The sequence below is a fragment of the Pristiophorus japonicus genome, chromosome 10 (assembly GCF_044704955.1).
Source record: "Pristiophorus japonicus isolate sPriJap1 chromosome 10, sPriJap1.hap1, whole genome shotgun sequence".
In the NCBI taxonomy this organism is placed as follows: domain Eukaryota; kingdom Metazoa; phylum Chordata; class Chondrichthyes; family Pristiophoridae; genus Pristiophorus; species Pristiophorus japonicus.
The window spans coordinates 44,097,146-44,115,896 of record NC_091986.1 but is presented as its reverse complement, the minus strand read 5'-3'; the positions used below and the strand labels follow the sequence as shown (position 1 = coordinate 44,115,896).

Below are 18,751 nucleotides of genomic sequence, written 5' to 3'. Positions count from 1 at the left end.
CCTCTGTCTAAACACTCTCTCTCCACCCAGGGTCCTTAAAACTCTTGTTGCAAAGTTAGAAAAAGTACCAACATTTATTTTTATTCTAAATACAATTTACAATATATTAGAATGTTTTAAAAAGAGAAACTGCTGGGGTAAATATTCTGGAATTTCAGCACAATTTAGCCAGGTACTTATGTTTGGAAAGAACAAGAGGAGTGCCAAATTTCTAATAAGCAATGAGGTATCTAGTGAATCAAATAAACGAATCCAGAAGACCATCTAAATACACTGCTACACAAGTCACAGGAGAAAGGATAGACCCTAAATTATTAGCAGCACATGGATCATCTCTAATTAATTAGTTCAAGATTTTCAATAACATATTGTTTTAAATTAGACTTGATAAGAAAATATTTATTTCATTTGGCTTAATTACTATGTTTTCATGCTGTTCCCGTCCCCTTTCAGTACATGCCAGGTTTCCACTAGTTACCTCGAATTACATAATTGTCCAGTGCCTCTTCCATTCTCTGCAATGCTTCTGCACGACTAGCTCCATACGTAACCAACTGAAATAGAAGAGTACAAATGGATTTAAGTAATCTGAAGGTACACGTGCTATAAATTTGTTAGAAAAAAAACCCAAAGTTGAACAGTTATTTGAATATAAATTACTCAATTCATTCTCTGCATACTTGGAAAGGTCCAGTTTAATTACTTGCTATTCTATTTAAGAACCTTCAAACAGAGCACTGCAGTGGCATTCAGTGAAGTATTGTACAACTACTCTTCTATTGGTTTCCTGCTGTGGCAGCACCATTGTAATCCGTGGCTCTGTGGGTAGCACTCTCGCCTCTGAGTCAGAAGGTTGTGGGTTTGAGGCCCACTCCAGTGACTTGAGCACAAAATCTAGACTGACACTCCCCAGGCAATGCTGAGGGAGCGGTGCACTGTCGGAGGTGCCGTCTTTCAGATGAGATGTTAAACTGAGGCCCCGTCTACTCTCTCAGTTGGATGTAACAAGATCCTATGGCACTATTTTGAAGAAGAGCAGGGGAGTTATCCCCAGTGTCCTGGGGCCAATATTTATCCCTCAATCAACATCACTAAAACAGATTATCTGGTGATTATCACATTGCTGTTTGTGGGAGTTTTCTGAGTGCAAATTGGCTGCCGCGTTTCCCACATTACAACAGTGACTGCATTTCAAAAAGTACTTCATTTGCTTTAAAGTGCTTCCTGGAGTTATGAAAGTTCTTTCTTTTTTTTCTTTTGAAAGCTGAATGGTGTTGTACATGCAGATCTCATAATAGCTAGTCCAGGTTAATAACAACTTTCATATCCCATACTGACACACCAGACAGGGGCATTGGTGTTATGCTGAGTCAAGCAAATGACCACGGGGAAGAACACCCAGTTGGTTTAGCTGAATCACGAGTTACTGCCACAAGAAATGGCTTATTCATCAATTGTAAAGAATCTTTAAGTGTCACCTGAGCACTGTTCAAGCTACAAGCATATTTACACAGAACTACATTTAGGGTGTCAGCTCTGGTTCAGTGATAACACTCTAAACCGAGGCCTCGTCTGCCCTCTCAGGTGGACGTAAATATCCCACAGCCACTATTTCGAAGCAATATTTATCCCTCAACCAACAGATTGTCTGGTCATTATCACATTGCCGTTTGTGGGAGCTTGTTGTGCGCAATTACAACAGTGAGTACACTTCAAAAGTATTTCATTGGTTGTAAAGAGCTCTGGAACATCCTGAGGTCGTAAAAGGTGCTACAGAAATGTGAGTCTTTTCTTTGTGTATTTATTGTGCATTCTGACCACAATCATTTAGTGTGGTTACTTACGACCGACCCGTTACAGAAGTACACGTCTGTTGCAATGACCCTACAAGGCTATAGCATGGCCATGATCCCCAAAGAGGAATGCTGATGAGGTGTCACGTCGGGAAGAAACTCAAGTTTCAAACATTATAATCAAAAAGGGACAGGCAACACCCTGGAGCATTTGTGTCTAAGATTTAGCTTAGTGTGGGCTTACTTAATTTTGTCACAGTACATTAAAAGGTTAAAGAACAACTACATTCATAAATACACCTTGATGTAACTGATAGCAACAGTTGGTTGATGTATCCGAGATGGATGATTGAGGGAGGAGCTCAGCCACTCAAATCAAAAACCAACATATTTTGGGATTTATTCAAATATATTTTTGATTGGTAGTTTTTGCTTTCTCCAAATTTAGAGAATGATTTAAATTTACTTTGCTTGGTTGATTTTTTGAAGTTATTTATCAGCCTGCCTTTTTCAAGTTAGAGAGTCTGTCCATGCCTTCAGAGAGATATAGTCAAAGCAGATAGCTTCATTGGATGGTGTGAATGAAAAGACCCACGATGGAAGAATATCACTTTGCAGAGCAGTTGCAACTATCTATCTACTACATCAAACCCAGCCGGAGGCTGATCCCAAAGTGAAGTTCCCTGGGACTACAATCTGGACTTGCTGTGTCGCTGGGAGGATTCATTCAGAAGCAATCCCGATTCTGTATCTTCATTTGGTTTGATTATTGTCACTGGCTGCTGTCGATGTTTATAGTAATCTGTCGTGTTTCTGTCATTCAGTTGGTTTTTGGGCGTATTTTCTTTCTGCTAATGGATAGAAATCTCCAGAGTGTTTTGGTGTTTAATGTAAATGAGATGTTTCTAATTCGGCACGGGCTTGATGGGCCGAGTGGCCTTCCGTACTGCAACCATTCTATGGGCTCAATTTTTGCCGAGCCTGTTTTTCAGCATACTTACCGAAGTTGCATTGCTTATGTATGTTCGGAGATGCACCAGAAAAAAATGTTGCAACTTTGGCCGCTATCTGGTCTCTTCACTGCAGTTGCGCAGCGTGGCCAGACAACTCGGGGGGGTGGAGCCTGCGTTCTGTGCTGGAAAATGTGCCGGGACGTCTGCACATGCGCAGTGGAGAATGATGATGGCCACGCATGCACACCCACAAGTGTCAGGTGGTCAAACAATGGAGGAGGCAAGATTTTGAGATGTGAGAGCTGGGCCTTAAAGAATCAAGAATGGACACATGGGAAGTAGACCTTGCTCACAGTATGGAACCATGGAATTTATTTCAGTGTGCGTGCGTCTGTGTGTGTGTGTGTGCGCGCACGTGCGTGGGTTGATTGGAAAAAGAAGAAAAATGAGCATCATACAAGCCATACACTCCCAGTACCTCTGTCTGCTTTCAACTTTGCAAAGCAGAATCAAGTCTAATGTGTTTTTATTTTTACTTTGTTTCCTGAAGAGTTTTGTAAAAACCTGTGATTTTTTTTAATGCACTGCATTACTCAGCTCAGCTGAGACTGCTTGTTGGCTGGACTTGGAAGAAGACTGTTTTCTTAGACAAGACAGTTTGTGGCATCATTCTGTCAGACTAATTCTAACCTCCTAACTGAACAGTTGTTGAGTGATTCGCTCTGTGTGTTAAATGTTCCTTTTTAATCCTCTCCGTTGATTTGCAGCCTCTCCGTTGCATCCCGATGCCGGCCAGTTCACTCGCTTCTCCCCCCACCAGCCTCTCCGTTGATTTGCTTGCAGCCTCTCCGTTGAATCCTGATGCCAACCAGTTCGCTCCCTCCTAGGCCGAGTGGCCTCCCGGTGCGTTGTCCCGCCCCTAGCCCAGGCCGAGTGGCCTCCCGGTGCGTTGTCCCGCCACTAGCCCAGGCCGAGTGGCCTCCCGGTGCGTTGTCCCGCCCCTAGCCCAGGCCGAGTGGCCTCCCGGTGCGTTGTCCCGCCCCTAGCCCAGGCTGAGTGGCCTCCCGGTGCGTTGTCCCGCCCCTAGCCCAGGCCGAGTGGCCTCCCGGTGCGTTGTCCCGCCCCTAGCCCAGGACGAGTGGCCTCCCGGGCCGAGTGCAGAAAGGTGAATTGCAGTTTTATGACGAAGATAGGACTTCAAATTCTTATTTCTTAAAGAAGTGTTAGTAGTTTTTGTTTGCAAACATTGCTAACAGTAAGGCTTGGTTAGTTCAGGTCCAGGTCCTCTCTGCTTTCCGCCCCTATCCCAGGCCGAATGGCCTCCAATGTACTTACCTGCGCCGATTTCTTTAACTCTCCGCAAGGGTTTTCTCAAGTGGGCACATAGGCTGGCCTAAGTAGAAATGGAGTAACTATTAGCTGGCCAAAGTTGCCTAAATGAGCAGAACTGGCGTAGGTGGCTGGTAACGCCCCCTTTTCAGAATAAAAACTAACCTAAAATAAACGTAACTAAGTGAGTTACGCTGGTGGAAACTGGGGATTTTTAAGTTACGCCAGAAAAAGCAGCCTACTCCCAAAAAAATGAGCCAAAATTGAGCCCTATGATTCTAATTGCAGTCGTCGGAGTATAAACCAGGAAATAGTGGGGGCTTGTAAAAAGGGAACAGCAATAATCATGGGTGATTTTAGCCTCCATATTGATTGGACAAATCAAATTGGTCAGGGTAGCCTTGAGGAAGAATTCGTAGAGTGCATAAGGGACGGGTTCCTTGAGCAGTATGTAATGGAACCAACCAGAGGGCAGGCTATCTTGGATCTGGTCCTGTGTAATGAGACAGGATTAATAAACAATCTCCTAGTAAAGGATCCCCTTGGAATGAGTGATCATAGCATGATTGAATTTCAAATTCAGATGAAGGGTGAGAAAGTTGGATCACTAACCAGCGTACTAAGCTTAAATAAAGGAGACTATGAAGGTATGAGGGCAGAGTTGGCTAAAGTGGACTGGGAAAATAGATTAAAGTGTAGGACGGTTGATGAACAGTGGCATACATTTAAGGATATATTTCAAAACTCTCAAGAAAAATATATTCCAGTGAGGAGGAAAGGGTGTAAGAGAAAAGATAGCCAACTGTGGCTAACTAAAGAAATAAAGGATGGTATTCAATTAAAAACAAGGGCAGACAAAGTGGTCAAAACTAGTGGGAGCACAGAAGATTGAGAAGTTTTTAAAAGCCAGCAAAGAATGACTAAAAAATGATTAAGAAATGGAAGATAGACATGAAAGTTAACAAGCACAAAATATAAAAACAGACAGCAAGAATTTCTAAAGGTATATAAAAAGGAAAAGAGTGGCTAAAGTAAATGTTGATCACTTAGAGTTCGAGACCGGGGAATTAGTAATGGGGAACATGGAGATGGCAGAAACTCTGAACAAATATTTTGTATCAGTCTTTACGGTAGAGGATACAAACAATATCCCAACAGTGGATAGTCAAGGGGCTATAGTGGGGGGAGGAACTTAACACAATCACAATCACTAAGGAGGTGATACTCAGTAAGATAATGGCCCCAAGTTTCGTCCCGCGGCGAAAACGGCGCACCTCCGAGCTGGGCGCCTGTTTTTCGCGCCGAAAACTGCGCCTAAAAAAAAGTCCGATATTCTCGAGCTCCTTGGAGCTCGATGTCCGCTTGGCGCGGCGCACTCTTCGCAGCAGGGGGCGGAGCCTAACACTCGCGCCGATTTTCTAAGTAGCAGGGGGCGGGTACAATTTAAATTAGCCTTCGTGGTGCCGGCAACCCTGCGCGTGCGCGTTGGAGCGTGCGCAGTCTCACACAAACATTGGCACTCGGCCATTTTTAAAAGGACTGCAGAAAAAGTGAAGATTTGTTTCTTGGACCCCTGCAAAGGCTTGTAATTTAATTTTTTTTTATATTTCTCTGTGTGAGGGAGTGCTTTTAGCAGCACTGCTGAATAAATCACCTGCTGAAATCAGTGAGTTCAGCTTTTCACTGCTAAACTTGCAGAACCGGTGCTGCATTGGTGCATGCAAATTAAGGACTATATGTTTGGAGAAATAAGAATGCCAATTCAACTTTGCAATGGATCAATGTCCACCAAGAACAAAGAATTTCTTGCATGAGGAAGTGGAGATATTAGTCAACGTAATTGAGCAGAGATGGCAGGAGCTAGATACCAGCAACAGAGGTCGCATAAAAGTGCCACCAAAAGAAATGAAGAAACGCTGCCCATCCACCTACGGGCTATGACGTTCCTGGTGTGGTGAGCGCTAATCAATTCTCTCCTATGCAGTGAATTGATGGCAAACCATTGCATAATACGTGGTGTTGACAATGCAGCACCCATTCTGCAAATTTAAATATAAAACTGTCGATGTGGCTGCCTCTCCCTGTCCAAATGGCCTCAGTCCCCCTTACAGCTCGAAGGCTGCTGCTGTATCTTCGGCTGCCGGCCAGCCACTGACGCCACCCCTAAAGCGTGGCCAAATGGCCTCAAGCACCATAAAGAGCTGCATGTGTCAGGTGTTGATTCTTCGGCTGCCGGCCAGCCACTGACGCCGCTGATATCTCATGGCCGAATGGCCTCGGGTCCGTCCGGTGTTGCTTCTTCGCGGCCAGCCACGAAGAGAATGAAGGCCTGCCTCAAGCACTGCAGCTCAGCTCGAAGCTTGCTGCCGCTGCCGTCGAGACACTGACGCCACACCGCTGCCTGTCTCCAACATGAAAGGCCTGCCTGAAGCACAGCAGCTCGAAGGCTGATGCTATTTCACACAGGTAGGAACATGGTTTATTTAATCTTTTCTTTGCTTATAAATTTTTATTCAGGTTGGATTTATTTGTATAATATTTGTATAAGTATAACTAAGGATTGATTGTAGAATTTAATGACTTCCCTTCCCCCCACTCCTAACGCCTAATTTGTAACCTACGCCTGATTTTCTAAAGTGTAGACAAGGTTTTTTCGAGCGTACAAAAATCTTCACTTACTCCATTCTAAGTTAGTTTGGAGTAAGTTTTCACTGACGAAACTTTGAAAACAGGCGTAAGTGGCCGGACACGCCCCCTTTTGAAAAAAAAATTCTGTTCCAAAGTGAAACTGTTCTAACTGACTAGAACTGGAGTAAACTAAATGTCGAGAATTCCGATTTCTAAGATACTCCTTTCTACACCAGTTGCTCCTAAAAATCAGGAGCAAATCATGTGGAAACTTGGGGCCAATGGGACTAAAGGCGGATAAATCCCCTGGACCTGATGGCTTGAATCCTAGGATCTTAAGAGAAGTAGCGGCAGGGACAGTGGATGCATTGGTTGTAATTAACCAAAATTCCCTGGATTCTGGGGAGGTCCCAGCAGATTTGGAAAACTGCAAATGTAACGCCCCTATTTAAAAAAGGAGGCAGACAAAAAGCAGGAAACTATAGACCAGTTAGCCTAACATCTGAGATTGGGAAAATATTGGAGTCCATGATTACAGAAGCAGTAGCAGGACATTTGGAAAAGCATAATTCAGTCAGGCAGAGTCAGCATGAATTTATGAAAGGGAAGTCATGTTTGACAAATTTGCTGGAATTCTTTGAGGATGTAACGAACAGGGTGGATAGAGAGGAACCAGTGGATGTGGTGTATTTGGACTTCCAGAAGGCATTTTGGCAAGGTGCCACATAAAAGGTTACTGTACAAGATAAAAGTTCACGGGGTTGGGGGTAATATATTAGTATGGATATCGGATTGGCTAACTAATAGAAAACAAAGAGTCGGGATAAATGGTTCATTCTCGGGTTGGCAATAAGTAACTAGTGGGGTGCCACAGAGATCAGTGCTGGGACCCCAACTATTTACAATCTATATTAACGTCTTGGAAGAAAGGACCGAGTGTAACGTAGCCAAGTTGGTTGATGATACAAAGATGGGAGGAAAAGCAATGTGTGAGGAGGACACAAAGAAATCTGCAAAAGTATATAGACAGACTAAGTGAGTGGGCAAAAATTTGGGAGATGGAGTATAATGTTGGAAAGTGTGAGATCATGCACTTTGGTAGAGAAAATCAAAGCGCAAGTTATTATTTAAATGAAGAAAAATTGCAAAGTGCTGCAGGACAGTGGGACCTGGGGGTACTTGTGTATGAAACACAAAACGTTAGTATGCAGGTACAGCAAGTGATCAGAAAGGCCAATGGAATCTTGGCCTTTATTGCAAAGGGGATGGAGTATAAAAGCAGGGAAGTCTTGCTGCAATTATACAGGGTATTGGCAAGGCCACACCTAGAATACTGCGTACAGTTTTGGTTTCCATAGTTACGAAAGGATATACTTGCTTTGGAGGCAGTTCAGAGAAGGTTCACTAGGTTGATTCCGGGGATGAGGGGGTTGACTTATGAGGAAAGGTTGAGTAGGTTGGGCCTCTACTCATTGGAATTCAGAAGAATGAGAGGTGATCTTATCGAAACATATTAGGTTATGAGGGGGCTTGACAAGTGGATGCAGAGCGGATGTTTTCACTGATAGGGGAGACTAGAACAAGGGGGCATAATCTTAGAATAAGGGGCTGCCCATTTTAAAATGAAATGAGGAGGAATTTTTTCTCTCAGATCTGCGGACTTATATTTAAGGCGGTGATAGACAGATTTTTGAGCGATAAGGGAGTAAAGGGTTATGGGGAGCGGGCAGGGAAGTGGACCTGAGTCCATGATCGGATCAGCCATGATAGTATTAAATGGCGGGGCACGTTCGAGGGGCCGTATGGCATACTCCTGCTTCTATTTCTGATCTTATGTTGCTTGGGTTGCTGTAGCTGGGAATTGTTCATTAAACCTACTACAGGGAGGGATCGGCAGTCCGGTGACTAGTCACAGATCACTGACTACATCTCCTACCTCTTCCCTCGGCAAGCTTCAATGCTTGGATTCTCTGACCAGCTTAAGTTTGTGTTTTTAGCGCCTGTCTCCATTTGTGCTTTTCTTGGCATGCATTAACTGGGATTCCCGGAGAACCTGCGCTGAGTGTGCGGTCTCTCTGTCGCCCCGACCTGCGAGGAAACACCTGCCGCAGGTCGGAGATGTAAGAAGAAGCTACATTGCGAGCCGTTCCAAGAGGGCGACGGCTTCGAAGAGGGTGACTGGATGACGTCACCAAAACCCAGGTCGCCGATTGGAGTTTGGGCAGGAACATCGGCGGGGCCCAGGTACAGCAGAGGTGCGGAGAATGATCGGCGCAGAGGAGCGGAGAGAGATCGGGGTCCAGGAACGACGTGATCTGGGTCCAGGAGAGGCGAGGGTTCGGGACCCAGAAGAGGCGAAGGCCCGGGGGGGGCGGCGAGAACCCGGGGGCACCACAGGCCAGCCCACACTGCGATATGTGTGTGCACTAGGTCCGTGCAGCAGAGCTTGGTCCCCAGTCGTCTTGGTTCACCCTTACGACTGGTGCAAGACCTTGCTCTGTCAAGCCCGTGTGGTGGCTGGTGTACAACGGCCACCACACATTAAAAGAATCCACGCACAGGCATCTTTCACCCTTCAATATGTGGTTCGGGACCTAGGATATTAGGTTCCTCATTGAAACACTTGTGAACTCATCCCTTGTGTCACTGCTATTATTAACTTGTTCTTTCACTATTTAAAAATGTTTTTGGCACGTAACATCAATGTCTAATGAAGTATTACATAAAATTTACAGATCAGAAACAGGCCATTTGGCCATGGCGATGTTTATTCTTCACACGAGCCTCCTCCCACCCCTCTTCATCTCACCCGATCAGCATATCCTTCTATTCCTTTCACCCTCATGTGTTTATCTCGCTTCCCCTTAAATACATCCATGCTATTCGCCTCAACCACCCCCTGTGGTAGCGAGTTCCACATTCTCACCACTCTCTGGGGAAAGAAGTTTCTCCTGAATTCCCTATTGGATTTATTAATGACTATCTTATATTTATGGCCCCTAGTTTTGGTCTCTCCCACAAGTGAAAACATCTTCTTTATATCTACCCTATCAAACCTCTTCATAATTATCTATCAGGTCACCCCTTAAGCTTCTCTGTTCTTGAGAAAAGAGCCCCAGCCTGTTCAGTCTGATAGTTGTACCCTCTCAGCTCAGGTATCATCCTTGTAAATCTTTTCTGCACCTTCTCCAGTGCTACTATGGACTGGATTTTCGGCTTTGCTCATTGCAGACACGGCAGTGGGGTGGTAATTTTGCGCCAGGGAATATTTTGCGCCTCAGTCAACAAAATTGGGCAACTGGGCCCTGAGTGTGGGGCAGTGCGCTAAGGGATGTGTTGCACACTTAGGGCGCTAGGCTGGCTGAGCATGCAAAAATCCCAAGCTAAAGAGCCAGCCTGGGAGCGCTCTAAGAGAGGTCTAGGGAGAAAAAAAAACACTGAAAAAAGCCCACCAAAAACATTCCCAATACATAAGCCCATGCCACCACAACATAAATCACAAAAAAAAAGAAAAACCAATCACACTTACCCGAGGTGGGCATTATTTACCTCACTGCAGCCGCTACAGCTTGGAATACCTGCTTTCACAGGCGTTCCCATCAGGGCGCGCTGCGGGGCGCTGCAGGTCGGGCTGGAGTCAAAAATCAAGCCGGTGTCACAACCAGGGGCATTGCACACCGGCTCGCCTCTTCCGGGCGGTAATGCTCCCCCCCCCCCACCCCCGCCATCCCCACCGAATCCGGCCCCGAAAACCCCGGCTGGACATTGGAAGCTGGCCGCCCACCCAGAAGAGCTCCTCGCCGCTATTGCCACCCCTCCGGGGCAAAAACAAGAGGCAGTCAGCAGCAGAAAATCAAGCACAATAGCCTTTTTAATTACCTGCTGCCTTCTGAAGACAATTAGGATTAAATGAGATCACAGGATAAACGACAGTCGTTGAAATAATCTGCTCGATTCCACGACACATTTCAAATTTACCTAGATGTCTGAGCAAGTGAAAACACTCTAGCGCATACAAAGGCAAGGCTCACTGAACAAAGCCGTCTGAAATATTGACGCTAATAAATATCTAGAGTTAAATAGAGAGCAAGAAAAAGAAAGACTTGCATTTCTATAGCGCCCTTTGTGACCACTGTGGAGGCCCTGACCTGCGAGAGACCATCAGCGACGAGCGGCGCCCATGGACAGCATGGAGGCCACTGCAAGGTACAGCGCGAGCTGGTGCAGGAGGGCAACGGCAGCCAAGAGTGATGTCAGCAAGGTCCAGGTCGGTGCTTGGAGCGTGGGCAGATACAGCAGGAGCGGTGAGGTCGGGGCGAAGGAGCTGTGAGAGACTGTGGAGGGATGTGATCGGGCCCAGGGGAGGCGTGAGTTCGGGGCCAGAAAAGACGTGGGCTCCGGGACAGCACGGGCCAGCCCACACTGCGATGTGTGTGCGCATTAGGTCCATGCAGCAGGGCAGGTCTCCAGTCGTCTTGGGTATTCCTTGCCACTGGACACAGACCTAGCTCTGTCAAGCCCATGTGGTGGCTGGTGTGCAATGGCCACCACACGTTAAAAAAATCCACGCACAGGCATCTTCCACCCTTCAGGATGTAGTACGGGTTCTTCATTCGAAACACTTGTGAACTCATCCTTTTTTTTTGGCATGGAAGCAAGTCATCCTCATTTCGAGGGACTGCCTATGATCATGACCACCGGATGTCCCAAAGCGCTTTACAGCCAATGAAATATTTTTGAAATATAGTCACTGTTGTAATGTAGGAAATGCGACAGCCAATTTACCACAAACAGCAATGTGATAATGACCAGATAATCTGTTTTTGTGGTGTTGATTGAGTTATAAACATTGACCAGGACAGCGGGGAGAATTCCCCTGCTCTTCTTCAAAATAGTGCCATGGGATCTTTTACATCCATCTGAGAGAGCAGACGGGACCTCGGTTTAACATCTCATCTGAAAGACGACACCTCCGACAGTACAGCACTTCTCAGTACTGCACTGGAGTGTCAACGTAGATTGTGTTCAAGTCTGTGGAGTGAGACTTGAACCCACAACCTTCTGACTCAGAGCCATGAGTGCTACCCACTGAGCCATGGCTGACACGAAAAGAATCAACTACAGACACCAATTTTCAGGTAACATGTGAGATGCAATCTGAAGCGCAAACATGTTGTACCACCAAATGGCAGAATGCTGCTTTACTTCTGTAATTGCTCTTCGAAAGAACAGGCACAGACTCGATGGGCTGAATGGCCTCCTTCTGTACTGTACTATTCTATGATTCCATGATTCTAATTCACTGCACTGAGTTTCTGATCTTTCACTTAATTTCAAGCACAGGCCAGGAATTACATCACCTGGGATAGAGATTAAAAAACAGAATTGCTTTAAACTGCTCTTGTGCAACCCCTAGTGATTAGTGAAGTTGGTATTGCCCGGGATCTGAGAGTCAGTCACTTGGTGTGGTTTTGGCCAGGGACAGCGTGGAATGTGAGTAGACAGTAACAAATGCTCTACAAAAAAGCACACTATTATTCATTCACTAAATTCATACATTAAGTAAAAATATACTAACTTTTGATATCATAGGATCGTAATAAATACTGATGTCACTTCCTTCTTGAACGCCACTGTCAATTCGGACCTACCGAGCAAAAATAAATTCCGATTGATTTAAGCACCTGTTCAAAAGTTTACCACAAAGTAACGTAATACATACATAACTATCAGAAAAGTATATTTTACAATATTAATACACATAAAACCAATTACTTGAGTGTGTCACTTAAAAGTAGACCTTTACTAGAAGCCCTCAGGCAGTTATGCATTTGACGTGCTTTTATTAATTCAGCACCATACACTGCATATCTTACAATATTTCCATAATACCTTCACTCTAACAGTACAACAGTTATGCCTGTATTTCCCCCAGAGAGATGACTATTTACACAGCTTTTTTCCATAGCCTACTCGACATCAAGCCCACATTCCCATTAAACAGTATGGCCACAGTATACAGCACAGGAGTTTGGTTTAACAAAAAGAAAGTTAGTACGTTGCAGAATCTGGTTTCCTTCACTGTTTGACTTCATTAATGTTATGTTGGGATTAGCTGTATGAAAACGGTTTTAAAATTACCTGCTCCTGGGGCATAAGTATTTATTAAATTGCTCTCGTCGAGATATAGCCTCCAAAATATTTAAAAACTAATCAAAAAAATTCGAGACAGATAGAATCATCCCGGGGATCTCGAGAACAAAAAGCATGTCCAAGCTACTGGAACAGCAGGGCTCTGAGATACAACACTGTGACAAAATAAACCCAAGGAAACTCTCACAGATCTTCACCAGGGGAAGAAGCCCTCATAATAAACAGCAGCAGCACATCTGTTTGCAACGAGATACAAGGTACAAGATGGTACTGTGACGTCTGCTACAATTATTTTAATATTTTAATTTAGGTGATTGTCCAGGGGATTAAAATGTAGATTTTCTGGTCTGCTGCAGCCCGAGCCTGCTACAAAGATGTCTTTATTTCCAACACAGCGAGCAAGTGATTGAAGCTAGTTCGGAGAACGAGTAGGCTGGTTTCAAATCAGCTTAATTTGCTTATCTAGCATTTTGCGCCCCCCCCCCCCACCCGACAATCCCCCCACCCCCCCGTTTTCATTATCTAGCATTCGACATTTGCTATTAACAAACATAAAGACAATGGGAGACAGGTAAAGACTCTCCGATCCATCCAGCCTGTCCCACACGATTGTGGCACCTTGTGTATCACAATATGTAGACTCTCCACCCCATCCAAAAACCATGTGATATCCTGGGAGAAGCAAAAAATCATCATAAAAATCCAGCCAATTTGGGGAACAAAATCTGGGAAATTCTTCTCTGGCCCAAAATTCGCCACCATTTTGCACCAAATTTTTGGAGGTATCGATGTTTTTTTGGAGCTAACTTAATTTTGCAAGATTTGCCAAGGATATAACACCGTCCTTAACAGGTAACGGCCATTTTGGTTAAGTACCGTTTTTATGACGTCACTCAGGATCAAACCCACCCATAGCGCCATTTTTGCGAGTTTCGCCAATAAGGATTTTTGCACGGCACTGGGGACCACCTTGAAAAACTATACCTTACCAAATCGGAGTCCCATTGAAATCTGCATTACCGACGCCATCTTTCTAAACGGAGCTGAATTACAGCTTTTGGAGGGAGGGAACAATATTTATATTGTACATAAACTACTTAAAATGTGCGGAGGGAAAAGACAAACTTTATTCCAGTTGAAAAGTGAAATTGCGAGAGGGGTGCTTAAGTTCCACCACCACCACCCAACATTTGACGTCCCGTCTCTGCTGCTCACCGGCTGGGCTCGAGGTACACAGAGTTGGCGTGCCGGCCAGCAGGATCGCTCCCTTGGCTGGACACAGGAGCTCGCCGCTCGGCTTCCACCTCCCTCCCCCCCCCCCCCCACCAGCCCCCTTTGGAAGCCAAGCGCTAAGCTCCTGTGTCCGGCCGAGGGAGCGATGCTGCCGGCCGGCGCGCCGACCCTGTGTGCCTCGAGCCCAGCCGGTGAACAGCGAAGGAGATGGGACGTCAACAGTTCGGTGCAAATTTGTACATTTTTACCCCCGCCAGTGTTGATTTTCTATGTTGTATTTCTGGCCAAAATCTCTGCTGACTCTCAATTGTGCGTCACGTTACCCTGGAAACCAAGCTTCAAATCGAGTGTTGCGCATGTGCAGAGCAGGTCCGATCGACTAGGACGTCAACCTTTTGGAGGGAAGGCTGTGTGTGCTTGCTTTTCGTAAGTACTGAATTTGTTGAGATGCAAATTTAAGCAATGGGGGCATTTCTAACAGTGCATGCTTGCTTTTTGAAAGGCGGCTAATTAGGCAGCAATATCTGAGGCATTAGAGAGCTCGCAGACTGATGGGGAGGAGACCTTACCCAGACCGTGTGCACAGAGAGAGGTGATCATGCTTTCAAAAGGAGGTGGTCGCAGAGATATGCCAGCTTATAAAGGCGAACGTACAGCCTAGAAGTTGGGAGGAGGACTGCACTGCCCATAGAGGTGAAGGTGACGGCAGCACTTGCCTTTAATGCCTCCTGCTCCTTTCAGGCATCAACTGCCCAATGAACAGGGAGGCACAGCATGAAAGGGCTATCGGCTTCTCAAGAATTGCTATCTTCCCCAAGATACAGGCCGCCATTGACTGTACGCATAGTGCCCTGTGAACACCTTTAGACGATTTGGAGGTTTACCAGAACCGAAAAGGGTTCCACTCCCTAAACATGCAGATTGTGTGCAACCACATGCAGCGTATCATGGCAGTGGATGCCAAATATCCAGGGAGCATCCATAATGCTTTCATCTTACGCGAGAGCGCTGTATCTTTTATGTTTCAGCAGTAGCCAGAATGGCAGAGCTAGATGCTGGAGGACAAAGGTTACGGGCTCGCCACCTGACTCATGACCCCCTCCGAAAACGCGGACAGAAGGCGATCGTTGCTACAATATCTGCCACATAGCCACACGCAACATCATCGAGAAGACAATTGGAGTGCTAAAGCAGTGTTTCCGATGCCTGGACCACTCTGGAGGCTCCCTGCAATACTCCCCTGACCAGGTTGGTCGCTTCACTGTCGTGTGCTGCATGCTGCACAACTTAGCCAGCATGAGGGAACAGGCACTGGACATTGAAGAGCCACCTCAAGCGAGAGGGGGGGGAGGGGTGGAGGTTGACGAGGAGGAGGAGCAGCAGGAGAAAGACAGAGAACCCATGCCAGCACTTCAACCCGCAGGACGATGATGACGGCGGAGGAGGGGGCCTCATGGACCTTACACCATTGCAAGAGTGTTGCATCAGCTAATCCTTGAATGCTTTGCAGCATGAAGGCTGAACCGCACGTTTGATCATTGTGTCCCACCATGTTGACGATTTGCACCTGTTATTCTTAAAATATTATGTACATAATGTTGTGTTGGTTTACTTGAAGAAATAATGTACATGATTTCGGTTTACTTGAAATAATAATGTACAAGATTATGGTTTACTTGAAAAAATAATTCAGTTTATTAAACATTTATACAGCGGTACTGCACTTTAATAAACTAAAAATTGCATCAAACTTTAAACTTTTCAATTAAAATCATTGAAATAACAATAAAGGAACAAAAGAACAACAACAAACAAACTTTAGCTGCAGCCATCTCTCCTCCCCTTATTCAAACACCGCCGCACTGCCCGCCCTCGCCCCTCTTGCACTTGCCACTACCCTTGGCCGTGGCACAGCCTTAGCCCTATTGCCGGTGTTACTGTCGCGGGTACGACGCTGCACTTCTTGGTTAACAGACACAGGAGACGGCAATCTGGAAGGCCCGGCTTGGGCCTCTTCAGCCTCTTTGGTTGGTCTAGGGATTGGAGTGAGAGTGACATTAATTGATGCCGTCAATTGCTGCTGGGTAATGACAGCCTGGGCGTGTTCCCGTATTGCACCAGCTATCTCGGATATTCCCTCCCTAATCTCTCCCGACAACGTTGCGACTCCTGCCGACGGTGTTGCTTCCATTCCTCGCAGCAGTCCTGCTACTTCTGCTGCTCTCAATGAGCGATCTGGTTAGCTCAATGCTCTCCCCATTCATTCCCATGAGCTCTGCCACCTCTGGTGTATCATGCATTTCAGGAGAGTGGTGTTGAGCTCTCCTTCCCTTCGTCACCCGTACCCTCGGTGTGGGACCCACCATGACATCGGAGGCTGGACAACCACGAAATGTCGCTTCCTTCGTAGCGTCCTCGAAAGCGTACATGCCTGTCCTCCGGCACCACCTCCTCAAAATTCAATGTCACCGTCTCATTAATACCAGCGTCTTCCTGCTCCCCCTGATTTTCCTCCTCCTCCTCCTCATCCTCGTCATGCTGTGGAAGATCTTGCTCATCATCCACTGGTTCTAGTGCCGCGGCGAGGGCCTGTCCTTCATTCAGTGATGAGTGTGCAACATCCTCCCAGCGAAACAAAAAGGAATGTGGAGACAAAAAAGTACTACTAATGGGGATGCTGGAGAGTTGTTCTGAGAGATCTGCAATCCCCAAAGGGTTAAAAATATTTTTCATTCATTCACAAATGAAGGATATAATTGGACTGAAAAGTATCATCGGTGCACCATTCTGTTAACGTGATAATTGGAACAATTGCTTTAGTATTCTTAACTTTCCAAAATCGACATTTGGCCCACCTCATCGCTACAACTCGGCGTTTTCACGAGAGGAGAGGAAAGAACTGGACATGACCTACACGTTAAGTGAGAAAACTTAACTGTATCGCGCACTCAGCTACTTGTCAAAACCCCTCACATGAAAAATAACTGTCACCTTATTGATATGAAACAGAATGAAGATAACGCAAGAGCAGGATAAATGTCAGATCCCACTCAACATAATCTGTTTTCGCAATGTTGCGGAGCCTCCAGCGTAATTAAAAATTCTGCTTATCGGTACCCTGACAAGCTACGTGAAGCTATCAGGCGTCTCCCCACCCTTCATTTTCTATTCACCTCTCCCCTAAGCACTACTCCCAGTCTGCCTTGTTTACCTGACAAGTGACAGAACAATCTGATTAAATGTTTGCAGGGGGAGGGGGCTTGCGGGCTTCCATGACAGGCCAAAAGTGATCACCATGGAGATACATAATTACAGCTGTCAAAAGCATCTACTGTCCCGCTGGCATCAATTTGATTGCTCCCAGCAATAATGATAGACAAAGCTTAGTGCGCACTCCCCTGCACCCAATCACGTTATCTGTTACTTGGTCCATTTAGCTGACATGCAACATTCACACAAGCAAATAACAGCAGTAAGCATAACATTTAAGGCATTTTAATTGTTTTTTTTCTTTATGCTGATGTCTTACAAGCGTAAGTGTTATTACATAAAACTCCTGCTGCAGCATTAATTGAAGGAGGATTTGGTGGGACAAGAACTGTAGGGGTTAGAATATGTCCATTATCACTTGTGCTTTCAACAGGTTGCACGTTTTAAAAACTGCAAATTGCAAAACTTGCAAGGGCAAAAGGTTTGACATCATTTTAGCTAGAGGCAAATGGCGTTCTCATTCGGCCAAAAAAGCAGTTGCTGTATTTTCCTGCACTTCCGTGTATCAGAAAGGCAATTATGTTTTCTTTTTTAAAATATGAAACTTCAAAGATGACGACCTGGAGTTTCCGCCAGGGGTACAATCGGCAATTGCGGTCAGAATCCTCCTGTTCGGCCAAGGTGAAATTGCGCCCAGGTTTCTGCGCAAACTCGTTAAACATAGCCCAAAGGTCAAACCTCCTGCGAATCAGGCAGCGCAATCGATCGAAATCCCTAATTACAGTGTTGCAGCGAATGAGTTTGGGAACCGTCTTTATCAACTAGGATGGTCATTTTGGAATTCTGTGACATTTTCTTTGCTTTTCCATCACTATATCGGATGTAAATTTCTTTAATAAATGTTACTGAAATAGTTCCATTGAATGTATGGGCTTTAGTCATGTTACTTTTTCACTTGGAATCACAATTCAAACTGTGCTCCGCTTCAAAAAGAGGAGCAGGATGGCCATGAATTGAGGCACTCATCAACTTTTTAAACGAATTGACTGATTTCTGCAGCAGCAGGGAAGGACTCGTGGCTTCAACTGACTTGCCAGTCAGGTGATTAACATTGGATTAATGTGGCCATGGGTGTTTCTGAGGATCTGAATGAGTGCAATTCAATGAAAGCCCTTGAACGAGCGTAATTGGTTGAAACTTGACTTTCCAACATAGCGGTGGTGGGGGGGGGGGCGGGGTGGGGATTGACCAGTTTTGTGGATGGGGCCTGGATAGGGGGAAGAGATTGTTGAACGTACTTAAAAGATCGCGCGGATACTTAGGCGAAATGCAATTATGGGCGTGACTCACTTACGCCTAAAATTCCGCAACCTTTCACGCAACTTGACTTGGTCCCACCCGGTTTAAGCCGTTAATCGGGCGGAAACCATGTGGCGGTTCCAGACTGGCATT

At 45.6% G+C, this 18,751-nt stretch overlaps 1 protein-coding gene across 1 annotated transcript in view; it reads right to left on the bottom strand.

Annotated features, from left to right (window-relative positions):
• pcca (propionyl-CoA carboxylase subunit alpha) overlaps positions 1 to 18,751 on the bottom strand; it is a 572,168-nt gene that overhangs the window by 324,611 nt on the left and 228,806 nt on the right. The window contains exons 15-16 of the mRNA XM_070891406.1: positions 12,282 to 12,350; positions 479 to 554 (exon numbers count right to left, since the gene is read on the bottom strand). Of these exons, the coding sequence (XP_070747507.1) occupies positions 479 to 554; positions 12,282 to 12,350 (145 nt within the window). The remainder of the gene's footprint in view (positions 1 to 478; positions 555 to 12,281; positions 12,351 to 18,751) is intronic.